The sequence below is a fragment of the Miscanthus floridulus genome, chromosome 2 (assembly GCF_019320115.1).
Source record: "Miscanthus floridulus cultivar M001 chromosome 2, ASM1932011v1, whole genome shotgun sequence".
Taxonomy (NCBI): Eukaryota; Viridiplantae; Streptophyta; class Magnoliopsida; order Poales; family Poaceae; genus Miscanthus; species Miscanthus floridulus.
In genome coordinates, this window is record NC_089581.1 from 22,021,846 (window position 1) to 22,046,097 (window position 24,252).

Here is a 24,252-nt window from a genome sequence, read left to right on the forward strand (position 1 = left end):
TCTTGTAGTTGCGGTGTATGGCGGCCAATTACACGTTTTTTTAGTGTGCCACAGCAAAATTTGCCTAAGTATTAAGATTCATAATGTTTAGTAAATCTCATATATAGATCGTGAATGTGCATTCATAACAAACAGATACTGATTATCTCCTGTATAATTAGTCAAATTTAGAGGACACAGAGAATAGATAGCTTTTAAGGCTATCCGCACCGCTGAGCGGTAAGCGGGCCTGTACGTGAAATGTGGAGGTTGAGTAATTGCAGCGCATGTCTTTATATGAATCTGTATGTCACCGTTCCTACATCAATACTGCAAACCCAGCGTTTGCGCGTTTCTACGCTATCCTCTCTCTCCAGCCCAATCTCTCTCCCACACCACCTGCTGCCAGCGCCGCGCACGGGACCCTATGCCCACTCGTCGCTCAGCACGTGGATTTGCAGATGGGCATAGAGGTCTCCGCGCTGCAGCATTCCGTGGATGGAAATCTGCACAACGTGTGGGCCCCACGGTTTTGCAGATGGGCATACCGCTCACGCGGTGCTGATAGCCTAAGAAGATGCACGTTGTTGCTGGTGCTTGAGCTACTATTGCAACTGGTTAGCTGCTTGAGGTACGAATGCAATTATCATTTTTTGAGGAATCAAATAATTTAAAGTTTGACCAAAGTTTAAAAACACTAATATTTATAATAAAAATAAATATAATTAAATTATATATAAAATATATTTGTGTAGTAAACTTAGTTCGAGACATAAATATTAACTTATTTATTATAAATTTGATAAAATTTAAACTAGTTTGACTAAGACAATTCTCGTAATTGCATATTTTAGGAGAGAGGGATCGGAGTAGTTTGCAACATCCGTAAAAAATGCAGTTCCAATCATGTTTAGAGCTAGTACATCGAGTACATATGCTAATGGCCTATTTGATAGGGTTTTTTTTTCTCGCTCCCACGGAGGAGCTGGACAAGTAAAACAGTTTTTTTTCTTCTAATTTTACCGGCTCCTATTTTATTTCTATAAAAGAGAAAAACGAGTCATTGGCCATTGCTACATTGTACAAGACTCCCTATTACCGGGGAGCTGGCTGAAGAGGACGATCTCTCCCAAACGAGGCCTAAGGCTACTCTCAGTGGAGATTTTATTTTTTAGTTTTCAACACACTCATATTTTGGAAACAGTGCAGAAGAGTTTTATCTCTATAAAACTCTCTCTACTCCTATGAAACTTTTATCTTCTCTCTTCATCAAAATAATGTCATATCAACATATTTAATGTACATGAAACTCTATAAAATCCCATTGAGATTGGCCTAGTAGCTAATACTATTTAGGACCTGTTTGGCAGGGCTCCTCTCCGGCTCCGGCTCTGGCTCCTCCAGAGAAGCCCTGCCAAACGTTTTTTCTGGAGAAACCGTTTTTCAGTAAAAAGCAGAGGAGCTGGAGCCGTTTTGAAGGACCTCCAAAACGGCTCTGGCTCCTCCGGAAAAGCTTCTATGAAGAAGCCCTGCCTACCCTGTCAAATAGGTCCTTAGTGCGGTGTCTTTTTTCAAGTATATGTATGTCCACCTAACGCGACGGCCCTAGCTGTCCCATTCCCACCAAACGCGAGAAACTTGATCGGCCCCCGAACAGGACAGTGTTGATTCCTGCCCCTGTTCCACTCCGGCCGACCCCGACGCCGCCCTGTCTCCTCGGCTCCTCGCTCCAACCCAATGGCCTACGCCGCACGCCTCGTAACCAAGATCCACCCCGCCGCGACGTCGCGGGCCGAGCCGCGCCGCCTCTCCAGCCGCCGCGTAGGTAAGCGAGTTGGCGGTACGTTGCATTTATTGCTTTGTTGCTCCGCGCCGTCGGGTATCTTGATTGTGCTCCCTCGATCGGGACGAATCCGAGATCGATCTAGGAGAAACGAATAGCCTTCGTTGTGGGCACCGGCCGCCGGCCGCCGGCGAAGTCCGAAGCTCCGTGTACTTAGTCAAGTTAGTTGTCTGTCTCTTTCTGTCTCACCTGCCCCCATCACTCCATCAGTGACCTCCTTGTTTTTTTTCTTTTATATAATCTCGGCAATGGTAACTTGGGTCTTAGAATTTGGGAGTGCTGAAACGAGATTCTGCTTTTTTTTTTCTTTTTTGATGAAACGAGATTCTGCTTTAAGCTTTTCCTGTTCTGTGAAACGAACTAAGACTCTTGTTCGCTGATCAATTAGTGGAATGGTCAAAGAGATCTGTGTAAATTCTTTTTAGCAAGCTGTGATAGCTTAGCATCACTCGAAATTTTTATCCTAACGATTGCCATTAATAATAAAACAACAAGAAAAAACAGAATTCACAGAATTACTTTAATTTGTCCTGTTTATTTAATTATAATAGATATTTTAACTGATCGTGCAGGAGCACTCAGTGGAACCACAACTGTTAAACAGCAAAAGTTTGTTGCTAAATCTGCTATCTCGGCAGTGGAAGATGGTGATGCATTTGTTGGAGTAAAGCAAAATACTAGACCAATCATAGTCATAGACAACTATGATAGCTTCACATATAATTTATGCCAGGTAAAAGCAATATTCTGTTGCATGTTTAGTTCCAGGAAGTTGGAATTTGGGGTTACTGTAGCACTTTCGTTTTTATTTGGCAATTAGTGTTCAAACATGGACTAATTAGGCTTAAAACGTTCGTCTCGCAATTTCCCACCAAACTGTGCAATTGGTTTTTTTTCGTCTACATTTAATGCTCCATGCACGGGCCGCAAACATTCGATGTGATAGGTACTGTAGCACTTTTTGGTATTTTGGGGTCCAACTAAACACGCGCTGATGGAGAAACTTCTCCGTGCATTATGGTAACTTCAAAGTAATTTAGATTGGTGATGTGATGGCATGATTAGTGTGAAGGAGCGAGCCTTTCTAGTTTCCACACTCTTTTCAATACATTCTATCTTTGGGTATCTAATTGGAAAAACTTTGACATTGCCCAGTTGAAGTCTCTGGCAAATGAAGCCGGCATAAGCAATCAAAACATAGTTATGACTTTTCTTAGAAACCTCAGGGATTAGGAACTAAGGACTGATAATGTAACTTCAAAATACTATAAACATGTGGCTATAAGGCTGTGTTTAGTTGTAGGAATTTAGATTTTGGGGCTACTGTAGCACGTTCGTTTTTATTTGGCAAATAATGTTCAAACATGGACTAATTAGGCTCAAAACGTTCGTCTCGCAATTTTCCACCAAACTGTGCAATTAGTTTTTCTTTTCGTCTACATTTAATGCTCCATGCACGGGCCGCAAACATTCGATGTGACAGGTACTGTAGCAACTTTTTGAAAGTTGGGGTGGAACTAAACAAGGGCTAAGAGGACCAAAATGGATGCACAATGGAAAATATGAACAAATATGCATTCTTGAAAGAAAAAAAGAAGTTCTCACAAATATACACTCTCTTATGGATTGTACTGATCACTGAAGTTTCCTAAAATTTGTCTATATGCAGTACATGGGAGAGGCTGGAGCTAATTTTGAGGTTTATCGCAACGATGAGATCACTGTGGAAGAAATTAAGAAGTAGGTAACTGTTCTTTCCTGTATAAGGTTCAACAAGTTTACATGTTGAATTCTCTTGATAATATCACCTGCAGTGTGTTGCTTGCTCTACAGGATTTCTCCTAGAGGAATACTTATCTCCCCAGGCCCTGGTCAGCATTTTTCTGTACTAATTTCATTCGTTAATACTAACATATGAGATGCTAATGAATGTAGTCTTAAAACCTACTGTGTTTTGGCATGCCTATAAATTATTATTTTCTCTTTTTAACAAAATTGAAATGTCAGGCACTCCTCAAGATTCTGGAATATCCTTGCAAACAGTTACAGAGCTTGGGCCCTCTATACCGTTGTTTGGGGTTTGCATGGGTTTACAATGCATTGGGGAGGCATTTGGTGGTTTGTATATGCACAAGTTCTTCACTTGAGTAGTATCTTTAGACTTCAAATCTGTCTTATTTTCTTGTTTCTTGTTTGTAGGGAAGGTTGTCCGATCTCCTTATGGAGTGGTGCATGGAAAGGGATCCCTTGTTCATTATAATGAGAAGCTTGATGGAACTCTGTTTTCCGATCTTCCAAAGTAAGATCCCTTGTTAAGCTTCCCATCCATCGGGTTTAATTGGCATACAACTTGCCATGTGTGGGGCCTGATACTCAGTTATCTTCTTTCTTGTGTCTGGCCTCCCATTTATTTCTCTAGAAAAGTTAAAAGTTAATACAATCTAGACCAGCTTCCTACTAATTAGGGACATAGGCAATAAGCTCAAAAAATCACGCTTAAGTGCAAAATGTGAAGTGATGATACATGATTTATAGGAGCATAAAAGTTTTGTTTAGTGCAAATGTGGACTGTGTTTTTTTAATTAAAAAAGATACTTCACTATGGTACAATCAGCTTCGCAATCCAACAAAAATATGTTGGCAATCTAGAACTTGGGTTCACTAAATCAGAATGAAGTCTTCACCGAGAGTTGTGTTATTGGATGTGTCATCCTAGTTTCCTTTTTTGTGTCATGAGTCATTGCAGAGGCAGATTTGCTTCGTAGTGTTCCATTATTAGGTTTGCCACAAAGGAAACATAGTTGAACCATCTTTGTTTGCATAGTTAGCTTTTTTTTTTTTTTTTTATGTATGCTTAGTTAGCTTTTATTGATGTGCAACCTAGAAATTACAGATAGGTAAGGAAGGTAGTTTGTATTTTTTTTTTTTTGTGGGGGAAGGAAGGTAGTTTGTCTTGTTCTCTAAATCTCTGTTTGGAGAATCCAGTTAGGTTACTGCAAATATAAAAAAATATGAATAAATTCTTTTCTCTTAACATAAACATTACAGGAGAGACACTTTTACTAGCTCCTCTGAAATGGAGAGTTTTCTTGTTATAATTGCATCGTTTGCAAGATGCGACTGTGAAGGGTAATTTTGAATTTTGAATCTCAATATTTTAGCATCAGTTACATACAAAAATTGCAACAGGATGACAACATTTTCGACAAAGAGTTTTGGTCACCTCACTCCATGTGAATATGATGATCATTAATGTTTAGAACGGAAGATATGCATGCACATGTTTTATGCTATTTAACCTGCGGCTGAAGAATATCACTTCAGTTACAATAGGCGCATTTCGAGACACTACTTTCCAGTAGTAGGTATTTAATGTTGAAAGTTATTTTTAAAGTCTGATAACTTTGTCCTGTAGCCCATTCCAGGCCGGAAGGTATCACAGCCTTGTAATTGAGAAGGATAGTTTCCCGCATGATACCCTGGAAATTGTTGCATGGACAGATGATGGGTTGATCATGGCTGCTCGCCACAGGATATACAAACATGTTCAGGTTTGCTTGTTGGTCCCTCTACCCTAAGCAGTAAGCTTACCAGCACACTCACTCACTATGGCTAGAGGTAAAAGAAGATATTGATAATAGTTCACACACATAGCACAAGCTCAGCGCTGGCCGAAAGCTCTGCTTCTGGATGTGGCAAACTGAACTGCTCTTTTGAATTGCCTTAGGTGTGATATATATACAAGTGCTAGTACCTCTACAAAGTACATAGTTGTTGGTGAGTACACCAACTACCTACTCGTAAGGTACACCAACTACTCCTAGTACTAGCAGTACAAAGCTTAGATCAGCCCACTACCAAGACATGGCTGATGTAATAGCTATCAACTAATATACTAAAGGTGGTCTATTGCCGTACTGCTACAGCAGTAGAGACTGGACAGCCGAGCTGACCGAATGCCAACTCTGCTGCAACAAGAGAGAGAGAGAGAAATCAGCAGCAGATTATGTCTTACAATTCTTCCCCTAATCCTGCTGCTAACCCGATGCCTTGACCTCATCCATGCCAATCATCTTCCTCAGCTCCATGAACCGCAGGCGCTCCAGTGACTTGGTGAGGATGTCAGCGAGCTGTCTGCTGGTCTTGACGAACTCGATGACGATCTGTCCTCCATCGATGCAGTCCCGGAGGAAGTGGAACTTGATGTCAATGTGCCTGCTCCGGTCGTGGAGGACATGGTTCTTGGCGAGGGCGATGGCGGGATAGTTGTCCACCATCAGAGCTGGTGGGTGGGCTTCCTCGCCGGTCAGCTCGCCCAGCAGCCGGCGCAGCCAGACAGCCTGGCACGCCGTGCGTGGCTGCTGCGACGTACTCTGCCTCGCACGTCGACAGCGCCACGATCTTTTGCTTCAGCGACTGCCAAGCAATGGGGGCTGCTCCAAGGAAGACGAGCACGCCGGAGGTGCTCCGTCGCCCGTCATGTCTGCCTCGCTAAAAACAGTGAGCTCCGGCTCACCTTACTTGGCCTTGGGGGGTGTGAAAGGTATTAATATGGTTAGAGATGGGGTGAATAGCCTATTTAAAAAATTTACATATCAACTAGAGCAATTTGATTAGTATGACAAATAGCGAAATACAAACTTGCTCTAGCTCTACAAGGGTTGCAAGCCACCTATCCAACAATTCTAGTTGCAATGATTACTAGGCACACAACTTGTAAAGTTACTACTCACTAAGAGCTCTCAATCTTGCTACTCTAAAGAGCTCCACTAGATGAACTTAAAATAAAAAAGCAAGCTCTCAATTCTAATTACACTCAAGAACTTGCCACAACTAGTTTGTAAGAATATAAATGAGTGAGTAGGGTGATTATACCGCTGTGTAGAGGACTGAACCAATCACAAGATGAATACTAAATCAATCACCGGGAGAATACCAAAGGTCAAGAGACAACCAATTTTTCTTCCGATGTTCATGTGCTTGCCGGCACGTTAGTTCCCGTTGTGTCGACCAACACTTGGTGGTTCGGCGGCTAAGAGGTGTTGCACAAACCTCGTGCACACAATTGGACACCGCAAGAACCTACCCACAAGTGAGGTAACTCAATGACACGAGTAATCTAATAGAGTTACCTTTTGGCTCTTCGCCGGGGAAGGCACAAGATCCCTCACAATCACCACGATCGGAGTCGGAGACAATCACCAACATCCGCTCAACGATCCTCGCTGCTCCAAGCCGTCTAGGTGGTGGCAACCACCAAGAGTAACAAGTGAATCCCGCAGCGAAACACGAATGTCAAGTGCCACTAGATGCAATCACTCAATCAATGCACTTGGATTCTCTCCCAATCTCACAATGATGATGAAACAATGATGGAGATGAGTGGGAGGGCTTTGGCTAAGCTCACAAGATTGCTATGTCAATGCAAATGGCCAAGGGGGTGAGCTTGAGCCGGCCATGGGGCTTAAATAGAAGCCCCTACGAAATAGAGCCGTTGTACCCCTTCACTGGGCACAACTCGGGGTGACCGGACGCTCCGGTTAGTTCGACTGGACGTAGGACCCCAGCGTCCGGTCGCCCGATGCTTGCCACGTGTCATCGGCTTCAAACGCCGATCGCCTGATCTCAACGGTCAAGTGATGACCGGACGTGCTGTTGCGAAGTGACCGGACGCTGGACCCCCAGCGTCCGGTCGTTTCCAGTAAGCATCCATTTGCGGAAATCCACGACCGGACGCGTCCGTCCGGTCATGCTCGACCGGACTCACCCGGCGTCCGGTCACTCAACGTTTCCTCTGTGCGCCTCATGTCAGCACTGATCGGACGCACCCAGCCAGCGTCCGGTCACTCTTCGCGCCAGCGTCCGGTCACAAGACCGAGACGCGTGCTCACTGCTGCTACTGACCGGACTCTGAACCCAGCGTCTGGTCACTCTGTGAATCCCTGTCTTTTCTGTATAGGGCGCCGGTGAAGTTTCTAACCCTTGCTCAAATATGCCAATCACCAAGTGTATCACCTTGTGCACATGTGTTAGCATATTTTCACAAGCATTTTCAAGGGTGTTAGCACTCCACTAGATCCTAAATGCATATGCAATGAGTTAGAGCATCTAGTGGCACTTTGATAACCGCATTTCAATACGAGTTTCACCCCTCTTAATAGTACGGCTATCTAACATAAATATGATCACACTCGTTAAGTGTCTTGATCACCGAAACAAAATGGCTCCTACTATTTATACCTTTGCCTTGAGCCTTTTGTTTTTCTCTTTCTTCTTTTCAAGTTTAAGCATTTGATCACCACCTTGCCATCACCATCTTCATGATCTTCGCCATTGCTTCATCACTTGGAGTAGTGCTACCTATCTTATAATCACTTTGATAAACTAGGTTAGCACTTAGAGTTTCATCAATTAACCAAAACCAAACTAGAGCTTTCAAGGTGCCTCACTGAAGACCGTGAGCCGCAGCCCACCTTTGCCGTCACTGTTGGGGAAGATGATCGCTTGATCGAACGTCCCCTTGACGTAGCGTAGCAGCCTCTTCACCGCCGTCCAGTGATCCTCGCGCGGGTCCTCCATGAAGCGACTGATATACCCGACCGCGAACGTCATGTCTGGCCGAGTATGCGTGACGTAGCGCAGCCCACCAACGATGCTCCGGTAGCGCGTCGCGTCCACCTTCGCCGCCATGCTGTGCCTGGACAGCTTCAGCCGCTCCTCCATTGGAGTTGCGCACAGCTTGCACTTCGCCATGCCGCTGCGCTCCAGCAGCTTCTCCGTATGGGCGCACTGGCCCAGGGAGATGTGCTTCCCCTGCCTCACCTCAATGCCGAGGTAGTAGGAGAACGCGCCGAGATCGCTCATTTTGAAACGAGCAGCCATCTCGCGCTTGAAGTCGTCGATGTCCTCCGCCCGCGCTCCAGTGACGATCAAGTCTTCCACGTACAGCGCATGCTCTGTGGCGCAGCGAGTGAACCCAAGCTCGCCCAAGGTGGCGTCGAGCTTGGTGTTCCACGCCCGAGGGGCCTGCCGCAGCCCGTAGAGCGCCTTGCGCAGCTTGAGCACCTTGTGCTCAGCGCCCTTGACGGCGAAGCCCGGAGCTTGCTTGACGAAGACCGTCTCCGCGAGCTCGCCGTTGAGGAACGCAGACTTGATGTCGAGGTGGTGTACGCGCTAATACTTCGCTGCTGCCATGGCCAACAGCAAGCGAACGGACTCCATTCGCGCCACCGGAACAAAGATTTCTTCGAAGTCGATGCTCTCACGCTGCGCGAAGCCGCGGGCAACAAGCCGAGCCTTGTAGTTGTACTTGACAATGACGCTGTGCTCGTCCCGCTTCACCTTGTAGACCCACTTCAACCCGATCGGCCTGCAACCCACTGGTGGATCCACCAGCTCCCATGTCACATTGTCCTCGATGGCCTTCATCTCTTCCAATATCGTCCGGCGCCAATTGTCGTCGCGTTCAGCCACTGCAAATGTCGGTGGCTCCTCTACACTAACAAGGAGCAGCTCTGGGTCGTCGAGAAAACGACTAGCCAACCCAGGAGCTCCCCCTTCGCCGACGATGTTGTCCACCCGCCTGAACCAGACCTCCTCGCCGTCGTGGAAAGCGTTAACGTACTCGTCGATGTCGGTGGGTGGAGAGATGAACTCGATCGGTGGTCCATGGCCTTCCTGTTCTGCCGGAGTGGTCGTCATCACTACTGGACCGCTCGGCACCACTGCCGGAGTGGTCGAATCCACTGCTGGAGTGGTCGGCTCCACTCCTGGAGCGCTCGGCACCCCCTCTGGAGTGTTCGGCATTGCTGCTGGACCGCTCGGCACCACTCCTGGGGTGGTCGGCACCTCTTCTCTAGCGTCTCCATCACCGTGGATGACTAAGTGTTCGACGACGAAGGTGCTGCTCAAGCTGCCAGCTTCCCCCGTGCCTAGACCCTCCCAATCCCAGGCCGTCATCTCATCGAACATCACATCCTAGAGATCACCATCTTGCCTCTCTTGGGATCATAGAGCCGATACGCCTTGGTGTCCTCCTCGTAGCCCAGGAGCACCATTGGCTCCTGTCTTCCAGCTTGCCGAGGTGAGGCTTGGCATTCTTCACATGGCCGACGCAGCCAAATATCCTGAGGAAGGACACATTCGACTTGCGTCCATGCCACGCCTCGAACGGCGCCTTGCCCTTCGAGGCCTTGGTGGGCGCGCGGTTGAGGATGAACACCGTTGTGGTCACCGTCTCTCCCCAGAACTTTGTCGGCATGCTTTTGGCCTTCATCGTGGATCGAGCCATACCGACCATCATCTGGTTCCGCCGCTCCACGCCATTCTACTGTGGCGAGTACGGCGCGGTGTGGTGTCGCACCACACCCTGATCCGCGCAGTACGCAGCGAACTCCACTGAAGTGAATTCGTCGCCTCGATTAGTCCGCAGTACGCGCAGCTTCTTGCCGCTCTCCGCCTCCGCGCGCACCTTGAACTTCTTGACCGCTTCCGCTGCCTCCGTCTTGCTGGTAAGAAGCTGCAACCACATGAACCGACTGCAGTCATCCACCAGCAGCATGAAGTACTTGCGCCCGTCGTGCGTCGTCGGTGTGATCGGCCCACAGAGGTCACCATGGACCAGCTCGAGGGCCTCTGTCGCGCGGTACTTCGCCGTCTTCGGGAACGGTAGCCTTCTTTGCTTTCCGATCAGGCAGCTGTCACACAGCTCGCCTGCTTGCTCGATATGAGGCAGCCTAGTCACCATCTTCTCCAGCCGACCAAGAGCGTCGAAGCTGAGATGGCCATACCGGACATGCCACAGCCACGGCTCCTCCGTGTGTCATGCAACCAAGCAGATGGGCTGCTCCACCTTCAAGTCGAGCAGGTACAGCCAGTTCCGGGACCTCTTCACCTTGGCAAGAAGCCGCTGCTCCCGGTCCCTGATCCTGAGGACTCCGTCCTTGATCAGTACCTTGCTGCCGCGCTCATCTAGCTGGCCAATGCTGATGATGCTTGAACACAGCTGTGGGATGTGATATACATCCGTCAGCGCGTGGTGCTCGTCGTTCTGGCACCTGAAGATGATGGTGTCGCGCCCTCGAATCGCCACCCTTGAGCCGTCATCGAACTTCACCGTGTCGGTCACGTTGTCGTCGAGCTCAGAGAAGGCTTCCTTGGAGCCCGTCATGTGGTTGCTGGCGCCGGAGTCCAGGTACCACCGCTGCTCCTGCTCACCGCCCACACGTCCGAGGTGGACTTGGGCGCGCGGTTCGTCGAGGTTCACAGCCTTCAGAGCCTTGTCGTGCCCTTCCACCGCCATCACGTCTCCCTTCTCCTTGGCCTCAACGTCGTGCAGTGCACAGAACGTCGTCATCAGGAGAGTGGCCTCATCATCCTCATCAACCTACGCTAAATGAGGCTCAGTCTTTTTTCTCCTGCTTGCGATTTGGGCACTCCTTTGCCCAATGGCCTGTCTTCCCGCAGCGCCGGTAGGCGTTGGGGTCAACCTTCTTCTTCTTCTTCTCCGAAGAAGCCTTGCTGCGACACTTGCCAGCGCCACCGCGGCTGGAGGAGGCTTCCCCGGACGACTTCTCCATCCGGGCAGCCCATTCCTCCTGTGTCAGCAGCAGCTTGCTGTTGTTCGTCGTTGTTGTGGCCTGCTCCATGCGCTCATCCATCACCCGTGAACGGCCTGTCACATCCTCAATGGTGAGGGTGGACAAGTCCAGCATCGTCTCTATGGAGAGAGCGATCTGGATGTACTTCACCGGCACGGAGTGAAGGTACTTGGAGACCGCCTCTTCTTCGTTAATGGTGATGTCGTGGCTTCTCAGCTTGCTGATGAGCGACTGCAGGCAGAGGGAGAAGTCCTCCACAGACTCACCATCCTTGAACTTGAGGTTGGCGTACTCCTGCTTCAGGAGCTGGGCCGTCTCTTTCTTTGCGCGATCGGAGCCAACACGCATCGCTGCAATGGCCTCCCACGCCTCCTTATCAGAGTTCTTCGCTCCCAACGGCTCCATGTACTCCGCTGGCACAGCAGCGAGGATAGCCTCCAACGCTGACATGTCGTCTTCTTCGTTGTCGGTGCCCTTGTCAATTGCATTCCAGAGCCGTCGGGCGCTGAGCTTGACCTTCATGGTCACCGTCCACTCGCCATAGTTGGTGCGAGTCAGCGTCGGTCAACTGGTGCCGCTGACCTCCCGCACCGTGCACATGATGACCTCCTGTCATGGCTGGGCAGCCACAACAGCGCCGCTGCTGTCGCCCATCTCCGAACCGTCCGTTATCGCTAGCAGTTAGTCCGGCGACGACGCTTGTACGGCTCCGATACCACTTGTTGGTCCCTCGGCTGCCCTGCACAGGTAAGCAGTAAGCTTACCAGCACACTCATTCACTATGGATAGAGGTAGAAGAAGATATTGAGAATAGCTCACACACACAGCACAAGCCCAGCGCTGGCCGAAAGCTCTGCTTCTGGATGTGGCAAACTGAACTGCTCTTTTGCATTGTCTTAGGTGTGATATATATAAAAGTGCTAGTACCTCTACCAGGTACAAGTTGTTGGTGAGTACACCAACTACCTCTCCTAAGGTACACCAACTAATCCTAGTACTAGCAGTACAAAGCTTAGATCAGCCCATTACCAAGACATGGCTGATGTAATAGCTACTAACTAATGTACTAAAGGTGGCCTATTGTCATACTGCCACAGCAATAGAGACTGGACAGCCGAGCCGACCGAATGCCAACTCAGCTGCAGCAAGAGAGAGAGATCAGCAGCAGATTATGTCTTACATTGCTCACATGTCTTTTTATTTATAACAACATAATGTGAAACATCATTTCAAATCAAATCATGTAATCTGGAAACTTGCTACTGTGTTTGTAAGTTGCTTGCCTTCTAAAAAATTAAACGCATTTTCTGTTGCCTTGTGATTTTTTACTTCCACAGAAAGACTAAAAATGGTGCATAACTGGAAGTTCACAACCCTTTTTGAAGCATGTCATCATACTTTGCGATTGTTCACTTCAACCCATGATAGCATTTACCTGTTCATCAACACAAGTTGTCTTCTTCCAGGCTCACATCTGGATCATTCACCAGCACAATATATAACTAAATAACCTAGGGAAGCAGATTAGATTTTGATTGAATTCTGACTTGGACATATACTAGGGTAGGTTTGCATAGGCTGCTTGAATTTGCCTATCTGGCAACCAGGGCAAAATTAGTAGACTTTCTGTTTGTGCTTTCACTAGTGCCTCCATCTATCAGCATTCTGCCGGTGTACTTGGTTACACCATTGCTGCTGTGTACTGTGGTAAGCTGAAGCCTTTTTCCAAATCAAATCGAACTGTTTCTTTCTTTTCCTACTTTAATTTTTATAAATATAGAAAACAAAAACAAACAATCTTTTTATAAGTGTTACTGTTGTCCATTTTGAATCTACATCCGTGAACGTTCTTATTACGTAGGGCGTGCAGTTCCATCCAGAGAGCATCGTAACTACTGAAGGGAGGCTCATGGTCAAGAATTTTATCAAGATTATTGAAGACTACGAAGCCTTGAACTGCGCTCCATGATTTATCTCGTTGGAAGCAGCAGCAGCAGCAGCAGCCATGCTTGGTGACAATAAGATGCTGTAACTACATATTCTTGTCTCACCTCACGTATTCCTCTTGCTGCTCGAACATGTAAACTCAGCTGTACATGTTCAGATGTCACAACACTCCAAGTCCAACTACTGTACATGTTTGCATGTGTCATGTCAGGGTCAAATTATAATCATCGAATTCCTAGCGAACAAATTGAACTAGCAATTCGGTTGAGTTCAAAGCAGTGAGTTTTGGATCAACAAAAATAAATAAATACATTTTAAAAAAACGAAACTTCATCCCCATTCAAATACACAGAAGAATTCTGTAGTTTGAAATGGCCGTGCTCCCAAAAAGAAGAAACAACTCAAATCATCATAACATGAATCTGCAACGAGAATAATAGCTTCGCTGAAGAATTGGCTAGGAGCCTAGAATTCCTCTTACAATTTGCAGAGGGGATAGTCATAAAATACATCGCTACGCACCCCGGGCAGCACTGATGTCAATAGAACCTAACGGCTAAATATCAGGCTAATGACATTTGGTCTTTACAATTCTGTGATGCCATAAAACTGGGAAAATCATCGATACCGTCATATACAGTAAGGGGTGTGGTAACTGTCTAACATCATTGTACAACAGTCTTTCCGAAGCCCATAGATATTCAGACCAGATCCATAAACCATGAATCGTTCTTCAGTTAGGATGACCATCTTAGTTGGTCACGAAATGGTACCTGGAATCCACAAAGCTCTCCAAGTCCCAGAGGAACGATCCGAAAGTAACAGCCTCCAGGATCAGCCTTCGCAGCCCAGCAAAGCTTATCCTAATATGCTCATCCTTAGAAGAATCAACTGTGCCTTCAGGTGTGATTACAATCTCTGGTTTCCCAAATAGCGCTTCTGTGTGCTTCTCAATGATGCCAAAGGCCTCCTTTGACCTGACTGTTGCATACCTCTGAAGCGTATCTGAATCAAATGACATGACATACGACCTAAGGCAGGAAGGCTTGATAGATTGGCTAGGCCCTCCTGCATTGAAGTCAGGTGCAGTCCACGAGCCCATCTCTGGATGAGAGCTAGAAGCCTGAGCTGAAGGCATCGAGTCGGTCGTCATAACTTGATTCAAAGCACTATCTTCCTCTTCTGATCCCCAAGGGAGGCTCTTCATTGTCTTCTCGAGCTGAAACCTCTGATCAACTCTCTTGAGGAAATAACCATACATCACAGATGCAGCATAGACCTGGCCAACTCGGAGCTTACTTATGGCTGCAATAGTGGCATCACCTTGACGCTGCCCCAGAATGAGAGCGAGATGATTCTCAATCATTTCATAGGCCTCAGACGAGTGTAAACGTTGAAGCTTCTCTTCCACAGTTTCTGTCCACTGATCAACTCTTCCAGAAGAATCGATGGAGTGTGAGAGTGCTGGAACCAAAGAAACACCAGCTTCAACAAACTTCTGAACAACCAGAGCATAGAGTATCTCCTCCAAAGTCCTTCTCCGTTCCTTCTCCTTTACTTCAGCAATACGCCTATTTCCAGAAAACAAGGGAAATTAGCCAACATTTCTCCAATACTCCAAGTCACAGGAAACAATTAACTCATTGTTAGAAGTAATAAACAAGATGAGCTTTCACATGAACTTTGAATATTCCCATTTTATAGGAAGCTACAGTATGGCTCACCAAACAATTCTAAATCATAATTATCAATTTCTCACATATGAACTACAGTCACTCCATCTCAATCAAAAAGGCTAGAATAGTTTGTCCCTTTCCTCTCTTGGCATCGCACAATTGACAAAGAGGATAACTAGACAGTAATACAATTCCTATGTGATAGTCTGTCATACTCCGGATCCAATTGGATAACTCAGAACAAGCATCTTTACCAAATCCTATCTTCTTATTGCTAGATGCACCGAAAGTAACAAAGGAAACAAACTCGCTGATTAAAAACTCACAATTACCTGTACAGCACGAGGTCGCCACCTGTCGGCTTGTCGCCAGCATCGCTCTCCTTATCCTTCTCCTTCTCGGCCTCGCGGTCGATCTGGAGCTGCTCGAGCTGCTGCTCGGCGGCGGCAGACAGCAGGTGCGGGTGCGTGTGCAGGATTTGCGAGAGTAGCTGCCCCGCCGGCGATTCCATCCTGAGCGGCGCGATCGACGAGGACGGTGGCAGAGACTCCGAGGGGGACAAGGAAGCCCTGACCACACTGCTTCGCCTCCTGGTCCTAGAGGTGAGCTGCTGCCGCCCGAGACCCTGCTCATAGCATCCAGCAGCGTCAGGCAACCACTCCATTTCCATGCTCAGACGAATTATACATGAGAAACCGAATCTTATGAGGATACAAAATGAACAAATTGCAGGATAATCGCACCAAATCATTCCTCCACAAGCACGGATGCAAACACCAAAAAAACAGATAGATAAGCATGCCAGAACCCGAAGATGATAAGATACAAAGTGCTTTTTCTTTCTGTCTAAAAGAACAAACACCCGTCTAAGCTTTAGCCGTAAGAGAGAACCGGAAGCTCCTCCTACCTTGATGGAGCCGAAGGCGAAGCTGCGCCTCCGGTCAAAGGGGAGCGAGCTGGGGCCCGGGGCCGCGGACCGCCGCGAGGGGCCGGCGGCGGTGGGCGACCTGAGCGCCGCGGCTACTGCTGCCTCCATGCGCCGATTCGAAGCTTAGACCGCACGTATCTAGCCGGGAGCCCGTGCGAACTCGAGGGGGTTCGGGGACACGGAATCGGGGATCTTTTGTCTGCGGTGGTTGGTTGGAGACTGGAGTTCGTTGCTGATGAGAGGAGAGGTTTTGAGGCCTCAATTATATAGGGCCTCGCCGTGGGCTCGCTGGGGGTCAGAGCACGCGGACGGAGACGAAACAGCAGCCGCCGTGTTACTTCTTTCTTTCACCTCGCGTGTTAGAACAGGTGGCGAGTTGATTTTCTTTTCTTTTTTCCAGGTCCAATTTTTTTCATGTGTGAATGAAAGAGATATAGATGAACAGAAAGCGTACACGCAGGCTGGAAAGTTACAGGCGACGGCGCAAGTGTCACGATAGTCGCCTATGGTTCTCATGCACTGCGGTAAAATAAAAGGCTGAATATATCTCAAAATAAACGATTATTTTTTAAAAAGAAAAGATTTGTCGACCTTTTTTCTCGAAAAATACTACGGTAGTATTTATTTAGAAACATAAACTGGACACACATTCACTTTTTTTTCCCGAAAAAAGGGCTTATATTAAATCTTGGCACTGTACATCCCTAAATTACTCATGAAACAAATTGAAACAAAAAACACGTAATACTCTATCTAGATTCTTTCATCTTCATCTTCCTGAGTGGCATCGAACGCCGGAGCCAAAGTGCAGTCCATATACCGAATCCAATTACCAACCCAAAACATTGAACATGACGCAAGATCCAACGCTTCGGAACCAGTCCAAAGCGCATCTAAATCGCTGAAAAAATATCGACAGTTGTATTGTCGGGTACGACATAGGCTGCAGATACATCACCTTGAGACCTTAAAATCCTCTTCATCACCATCGACGATGAAAATCGATGACCTAGAGTCCATGTCCTTGTAGGGGCTCCCAGAATCACCCCTTCCATTGCAGATAAAGGCCATAACCCTTGCCGATGAAATCGACGCCTACAACGACGATCTTATCATGGCAATCATCGAAGTCATCGTAAAAAAACACGATCCCGACCAAAAATCATCTGATTTCATCGGAAGATTTATTTGGACTGAACCCTAAACAAACTAGAACTAAAAACTGCAAAAAAGATAGATGGGTCCCCTCTCCTCCTTACCTTCGGTAGACGCACCGGAGAGGAAGAAGAGGAGGAGCCCTAGGTAGAGGCGTGGCGACGGCGAGGCCCTGGGAGAAGGGCGGCGGCGTTTATCTATATACCCTAGGCGGCGGCTCCGTGGACACACATTCACCTTAACACCACCTTGCCACTATGAGCACAAAATGCACTTGAACTTATATGGACAGGATGTACCGAAAGAAATTTAACCAACCCAAGCTATGCTTAGCTCACTACTTGACCAGGTATGAGTAAAGGTACAAGCGTAATCCATAAAATTTATACTATATATAGGTTTGTGGGTTAGCTCGTTTGATTCTCTATATATAAGCTAGGAGTAAAATATAGAGCATTCAAACACGTCCAAAAATAACCCATGAAAAGTACAAAAATTGTAGCTGAAAGAAAGAACCTCACGGTGTTCTGGAAGTAATCCACGAAAAGGACAAAACATTAGTAGCGGAAACAAAGAACCTGACAGTGTTCTGGAAGTAACTAGAAGGTGCTCACGATTTTATTTTTGTGAGACAGCGATTTGAACATTCGGTTACTAATTTTGGCAGGATTTATTGTTGGTGGGGCTAATTTATAGGACTGATTTGTTGTGAGAGAAAAATACTATTTTATAGCTTAAAAAAGTGGAACTGATTCTGGCTGATAAGCTCACGTGAACATGGCCTTCGTATGTTGGCAGCATTTGCCTGACGTCTCGCTCGTGGCCACGGGCCCTTTGCAGCTTGGACAATTCCATTCTTGAGGCACACTCGATGCTAAAAGGCGAGAGTCTCAACCTCGTCCCTAACGACCAAGTTCCTACACGTACCATTTAAGCTGATGTGTGATTACTGGTTAACATCTTCCTGACAAAGCTGATATATTTCATTCACAAAAGCATACATGATTACACTGATGTTTTTTTCTTTCTTTCGTGAAGCAATACAACGGATTAGCAAAGTGCAGAGGCTTAACAGCCAAGAAATCATCAATTTTTGTGATGATGAGTGTAGTGGATGCCACGTACTGGTCGGATTAGTTAGTACTATATGATTTCCCTTTTCAATTATATATATATATATATATATATATATATATGTGTGTGTTTGATATATATTTTGTGCGAGAAGGACATGCTAGGGTGTTATTGACGTTGATAGGCCACTGTGAATCTGGACGCTGGCGCACGGCATACAGATCTTTTCCCGGCTCCGAACACATCGGCAGAGACGCATCCACGGGTCCACGTAGCCTCCAGAGGTGTCTCCGACTCTCCCCGTGGACAAGGACGGCTTCGTCTCGTGGGTCGTGAGTTCGTGACCCGGCAGCTCCACGGCGGCACGGCCTCACGAGTCATCCCCAACTCAACTCATCGTCGCCACAAGCCGAGTGCGGGGTGCAGCGCGCCCCTGCGTCTCTACGCCAGAAACCGACGAGATCACCAGCGGAAAGAAAATAATAATTGTGGGGTTAGGTCTAACGGTTCTTTTTTACTGTGAATGCTATATCGAGAGTAGAGAGAGAGGAATAGGAGAAAAACGTGTCGAACCTGACACCGCATAGAGAGATGGTCCAGAAGCCGTCATCTTGTTCGTCGGTGAAGTATGCGTACGGGCAGTGACGTTCGGGGAAGAGGTCGATGAAGTCATCGACGTCGGTGGAGCGGGACGACGCAGCTGGTGGCTTTCTGTCACTGGCTACGCCCCTCTCTGATCGAGATTAGGGTTTATGTTTCGATGGGGAGCTCGGCTCAGGCGAACCTCGTACTCAGAGCCGCCGGCCACCACCTCTATATATAGCGCAGTGTGACAGGGGCCCTCCAGCCATAGTGGGCTGAGCGCCCCCGATTAGAGCGCGGATCAAAGGTCCAACTGGGCCGTTAAGCCCAGTTTAGAATTAGAGATAATATAACAATCTCCCCCTTGATCTGCTACCATCTTTTAATTTCATATCATTTATTTTTATTCATTCTATTACAGATTAGCGCATAGAGCATGTAATGGTAGGAACAACTCATCGGAGTGGACCTTTTGATCTTCTACTGTTTTTGCTCCTTTAGAAATTATTTCCAAGTCCTAAACTTTATTGGCATTCATAGATTTCATTTCATCTTCCATGGCCTCAAGCCATTTTGATGAATGATCATTTCTCATGGCTTCTTCAAATGAGGTGGGATTATACTCCATTTGAAATTCTTCAGTGTTGTATACTTCATAGTCAGCAGGAATAGCTTATTTTCTAACTCTTTGAGATCTTCTAGGGGCCTCCATATTTGGCACATCTTCTGTTTGAGGCTGTTGTTGCTCCCCCTCATGTGTGGCAATAGGTTCTACAGGATCCTAAAGAACAGGTTCCTCATCGCCATTCATTGTTGCCACAAGCGGAATAACAACAGATGCTGACACCACAGTATCTTGCACTGTCATGGCTCATGAATTATCGGAGTGGGCGCATACACCCGCTTCTCTTCAAGGTCAATTTCTCGAGCTACCATACTCTCCCTTATCATTTCATCCTCTAGGAAGACAGTGTGCCTCGTTTCCACAAACTTTGTATGTCTGTCGGGACAGTAGAAACGAAAACCTTTTGACTTTTCTGGGTAGCCAATGAAATAGCAACTTACTGTTTTAGAATCTAGCTTCCCAATGTTTGGGTTAAATACTTTAGCCTTAGCAGGACTACCCGACACACGTAAGTGGTTTAGTGAGGGTACTCTTTTTGTCCACAACTCATACGGGGTTTTGGGCATCGACTTACTTGGTACTCTATTGAGAATACGAATGGTGATTTTTAACGCCTCCATCCAGAGGCTCAACGGTAAGGTGGAGTAACTTATCATACTACGCAACATATCCATCAGGGTACAATTGCGTCTTTCAGCTACTCCATTCTGCTGAGGTTCGCCTGGTGTAGAATACTGGGCTACTATGCCATTCTCCTGTAAGAACCTTGCAAAAGGTCTAGGAACTTGGCCATATGAGATATGCCGACCGTAGTACTCTCCCCCACGGTCGGACCTAACTATCTTAATCTTTAAATTGTGTTGGTTTTCAACTTCTACCTTAAATATCTTAAATTTATCCAATACTTCTGTTCTTTCTTTGATTGGATAAATGTATCCATAACGGGAGTAATCATCTGTGAATGTTATGAATGAATCATAACCATCCACATTCTTTATAGGAAACGGACCACAAATGTCTGTATGAATAATCTATAAAATTCCTACGCTTCGTTTGATATCTTTCTTAATTTTCTTTACATACTTTCCTTTTATGCATTTTCTGCATTGTTCTAAATCTGAGAACTCTAATGGAGGAAGAATATCATTCTTAACTAGTCTTTCTATTCTCCCTTTCGAAATATAGCCTAAACGACAGTGCCATAATTTCGACGACGCATCGTGAGCTCTCTTTCGTTTTCTGTTTAGATCCGCAGATGAGGATACATTCTCATTGTCGCACGCAACGTTCTCATCATCGCATACAACATTCACATCATCATATAGTGATAATAAATAAAGCTCATTTTGTAAGATAGCAAGACCAACACATGCATTATTAAATGTTATCTTATATTTGTTATTTCTAAAATGGCAATCATATCCATCATTGTCCAAGCATGAAACACTAATTAAGTTTCTCTGTAAAGAGGGAACATAAAATACATCTCTAAGTAAAAGTATGAAGCCATCAGCAAGCTCTAGAGAAAGATCGCCAACGGCTTCAACATCTACTCGGACTCCATTTGCAATTTTAATGTGTCTTTCTCTTCTTTGCGTAGTCCTCGTTGAACAGAATCCCTGTAAAGAATTAGCAACATGAACAGTTGCACCTGAGTCAATCCACCAAGTAGATTTTAAATACTGTACATACATGGATTTATTTATAAACGTAATAATGTTCTCACCTTTCTTTGCCATGATCATCTTTAAGTAATCGGGACAATCTTTCTTATAATGTCCCGTCTTCTTGCAATAGAGACACTGGTCTTTCTCTACTGTGAACTTGTTCTGCTGAGGCTGATGCAGCACGGGACCCTTTCCCTTTGACTTTGAGGAGGAGTTAGTATTATTATTCTTTTTCTTGTTGTCTTTCACATAATTGATAGTGCCACCATTGACAGCTTTCATTCTCTCCTCTTGCACACACATAGCCATAAGCCTCTCTAAGTACCACTTCTCGGGTTGTATGTTGTAGTTGACAACAAAAGTGTCAAATTTCTTTGGTAAGGAAGCAAAAATCAGATGAATAAGGAACTCTTCCTTGAGAGCCAGATCCATTGGTTTTAGCTTGGATGTCAAATTACTCATCCTTAGTATGTGCTCTCTTATGCCACCATTTCCAGAGTACCTCTCTGTCACCGTCTGCTTTATCAGTTTGGTAGCATATGTCTTTGAAGAGCCAGTGAACTGACTCTTTATTCTATCGAGGTACTCGGTGACCGTATCACACTTTGGGATTGAGCCTACAATTGCAGGCTCAATCGTGTTCTTTATCACAGCCAAAAATTTCTTGTTGCCAGTGACCCACTTCCTATGCTCAAGGTCATAGGATATCTTTTGGGATTCAAAATTCCTCTCTCTAGTTGCCCAAGCAGCATCAACCTCGTTTGTCTCCCTCACCGGTGCCACAGACTCAGTGGGACACAGTGAGGTGACTACCCAGTCCACCTCAGCCAAGATGAAGGCTAGGTCAATCTTTTTCTTCCATTTCGTGTAGTTGTCACCTTTGAGAGTGGGGATCTCTTTGATACAACCCATCAAGTTGTATCCGTCTGAAAACACAATTCATATAGAGTGAGAACACAAATAATAACAATAATTACATGCCTTGATTCCAACGTTGATCAAAATTAAAACATACAATTGTTTATACATTAAATCTACATCACCGTTGGGCAGAAACAAAAATAATACATAAAATCATTAAAATTGCGATATTGTTATTAACAATGTTAGTCAGAAAATAACAACATCATAATCATGTCAAAATCTCTTTTTCTCCAATTAAATATCACGTTGGTTCAAAATAACTGAAGAATAAATAATTTCTTTAGCAGCGGAAACTTAAACATGATAGGTGAATTTTACCCACAGGAAAAATCCTCTTTGCTATTTTCTTTGAGCCATTAATCTATTTCCAGAAAATAAACATTTACTAGAAAAAGAAAAACAAACAAACTGATTCAATTCTTCACTGTACGTTCGGCCCAGCAGCAACAGCCGGCCCGCCCTGCTCTGCTTGCACGCGCGCTGTGCCTCCTAAGCCGCAACCTGGGCCTGGGCCGCCAAAGCCGTGCGGCTGCGCGCGCTCGCCTGGGCCGATCGTTGGCCCGATCGATCTGCGCCGTCCGTTCTAATTCGACGGCTGAGCGTGCTTCTTGCGGGAACAAAACCGGCGCGCGACTGCCTCCCCCGGAACCCTAGCATCATTTCTCTTCTCCCCTTCTCTCTCTCAGCCTCGCAAGCGACAGAGCACAACCGAGCTCAAGGCGGACGTAACGTAGGGGATGGCGGCTCCGCCGTGGCACCCCTCGCCGGCGCACGCGTGCGGCCGGAGCCACACGTGGCACCGTCGAGTGGCACCATGGTGGTGCCCTTTTGGCCCGAGCCTGAGGCGGAGATCATGCGCGGCGCTTCTCCCATCCCGGCGGCTGGGGTTGGCTTCCCGCGCGGCGTCCATGCAACGGCCGGCGGTGGAGACGGAGCGGGCGGACCCCAGGTAGGAGCTTCTTCCCCTTGTCCGATTCGCTCTCTTCCCCTTCCTCGTCGTGAGTTAGGGTTAGGGTTTCGTTAGGGTTAGGATTAACCCGATTCGGTTTTTCTTTCGGTTTTGATTCGAGATCGACGAGATAAGCCCCTTCCCCTCTTCCCCTTTCCCTCTTCTGTCTTCATCTATTTTGGATCTTCTTCTCTGTTCTTTCTCGGATTTCATCCAATTAGGGATTAGGGTTAGGGTTAAGTCAAGTTAGGGTTAGGGTTTGACTCACTAGAGTCACTATTTATCTTCCCCAGCGAGTGCTTCGTGGGTTAGGGTTCGGCTTCGCGTGCCGAGACTCCTTTCTTTTCTCTGTTCTTCACCCGATTAGGGTTAGGGTTCGGTGACCCTCTCACAGTGTTTTTCATTCACCTGATCTAGATCTAAAAGCCCTAGAAGACCTGGCTCTGGTACCATTGTTGATATCGAAAAAGATCATCTGGGGTTAGGTCTAGCGGGGTTTTTTTTACCGTGAATGCTATATCGAGAGTAGAGAGACAGAGAGGAATAGAAGAAGAACGTGTCGAACCTGACACCGCTGAGGGAGATGGTCCAGAAGCCGCCATCTCGTTCGTCGGTGAAGTCTGCGCACGGGCAGCGACATTCGGGGAAGAAATTGATGAAGTCATCGACGTTGGTGGAGCGAGACGACGCGGCTGGTGGCTTCCCATCACTGGCTGCGCCCCTCTCTGATCGGGATTAGGGTTTAGGTTTCGGTGGGGAGCTCGGCTCAAGCGAACCTCGTACTCAGAGCCGCCAGCCCCCACCTCTATATATAGCGCAGTGTAATAGGGGCCCTCCAGCTATAATGGGCTGGACGCCTCCAATCAGGACACGAATCAAAAACTCAACTGAACCGTTAGGTCCAATTTAAAATTAGAGATCAATCTAATAATAATATCTTCCTTCCCGTTTCGTTACCTGCTTCGTGCTCCGCCCCGTCCGGCGTTTGTCCTGTGCGCGTGTGGAGGTCGCGGAGGGAGACGTGGGCTCGTTCAGTGCTCTCGGGCACGGCACGGGCAGAGGGTGGACAAGCGAAGCGCCGAAGTTGGTTTGGCGGCCTGGTCTGATGAGGTAGGCGCGATCCGCTGAGGTCGACGTGCAGACACGGGCACCCGGCACGCGCGCGCGAGAGAGAGCCAGCCACATCGCCGCTTGTCATCCGTGGATTCGGTGCCGTGGACGTGCGCCCACCGCCAGAAATTTTTGGCTGTTTCCCTTTAATTTTTTTTTGAAACAATGTTTCCCTTTAATTATCATCAGGGGCT

General features: G+C 46.8%; 2 protein-coding genes across 5 annotated transcripts; one reads left to right on the plus strand and one right to left on the minus strand.

Annotated features, from left to right (window-relative positions):
• Positions 1-1,575: 1,575 nt before the first annotated feature.
• On the plus strand, positions 1,576-13,627 carry LOC136519689 (anthranilate synthase beta subunit 2, chloroplastic-like). Of its 4 annotated transcripts, XR_010775023.1 has the most exons (9): positions 1,576-1,804; positions 2,395-2,555; positions 3,492-3,562; positions 3,656-3,693; positions 3,830-3,940; positions 4,022-4,121; positions 5,238-5,373; positions 12,519-13,128; positions 13,283-13,566. XR_010775023.1 is itself a non-coding variant. In XM_066513068.1 (8 exons), the coding sequence occupies exons 1-8, from the start codon at positions 1,717-1,719 to the stop codon at positions 13,388-13,390; spliced, it is 813 nt and encodes a 270-aa protein (XP_066369165.1). In that variant the 5' UTR covers positions 1,576-1,716; the 3' UTR covers positions 13,391-13,566. The 4 variants fall into 4 exon arrangements, 2 of the variants coding, with proteins under 2 accessions (XP_066369165.1, XP_066369176.1); XM_066513068.1 differs by lacking the exon at positions 12,519-13,128; XM_066513079.1 differs by lacking the exons at positions 3,830-3,940; positions 12,519-13,128.
• Positions 13,628-13,780: 153 nt separating this feature from the next.
• Positions 13,781-16,301, minus strand: LOC136519712 (UV-B-induced protein At3g17800, chloroplastic-like). Its single transcript, XM_066513087.1, has 3 exons — positions 15,952-16,301; positions 15,377-15,669; positions 13,781-14,939 (listed from the first exon to the last, which is right to left on the minus strand). The coding sequence occupies exons 1-3, from the start codon at positions 16,078-16,080 to the stop codon at positions 14,120-14,122; spliced, it is 1,242 nt and encodes a 413-aa protein (XP_066369184.1). The 5' UTR covers positions 16,081-16,301; the 3' UTR covers positions 13,781-14,119.
• Positions 16,302-24,252: the final 7,951 nt, after the last annotated feature.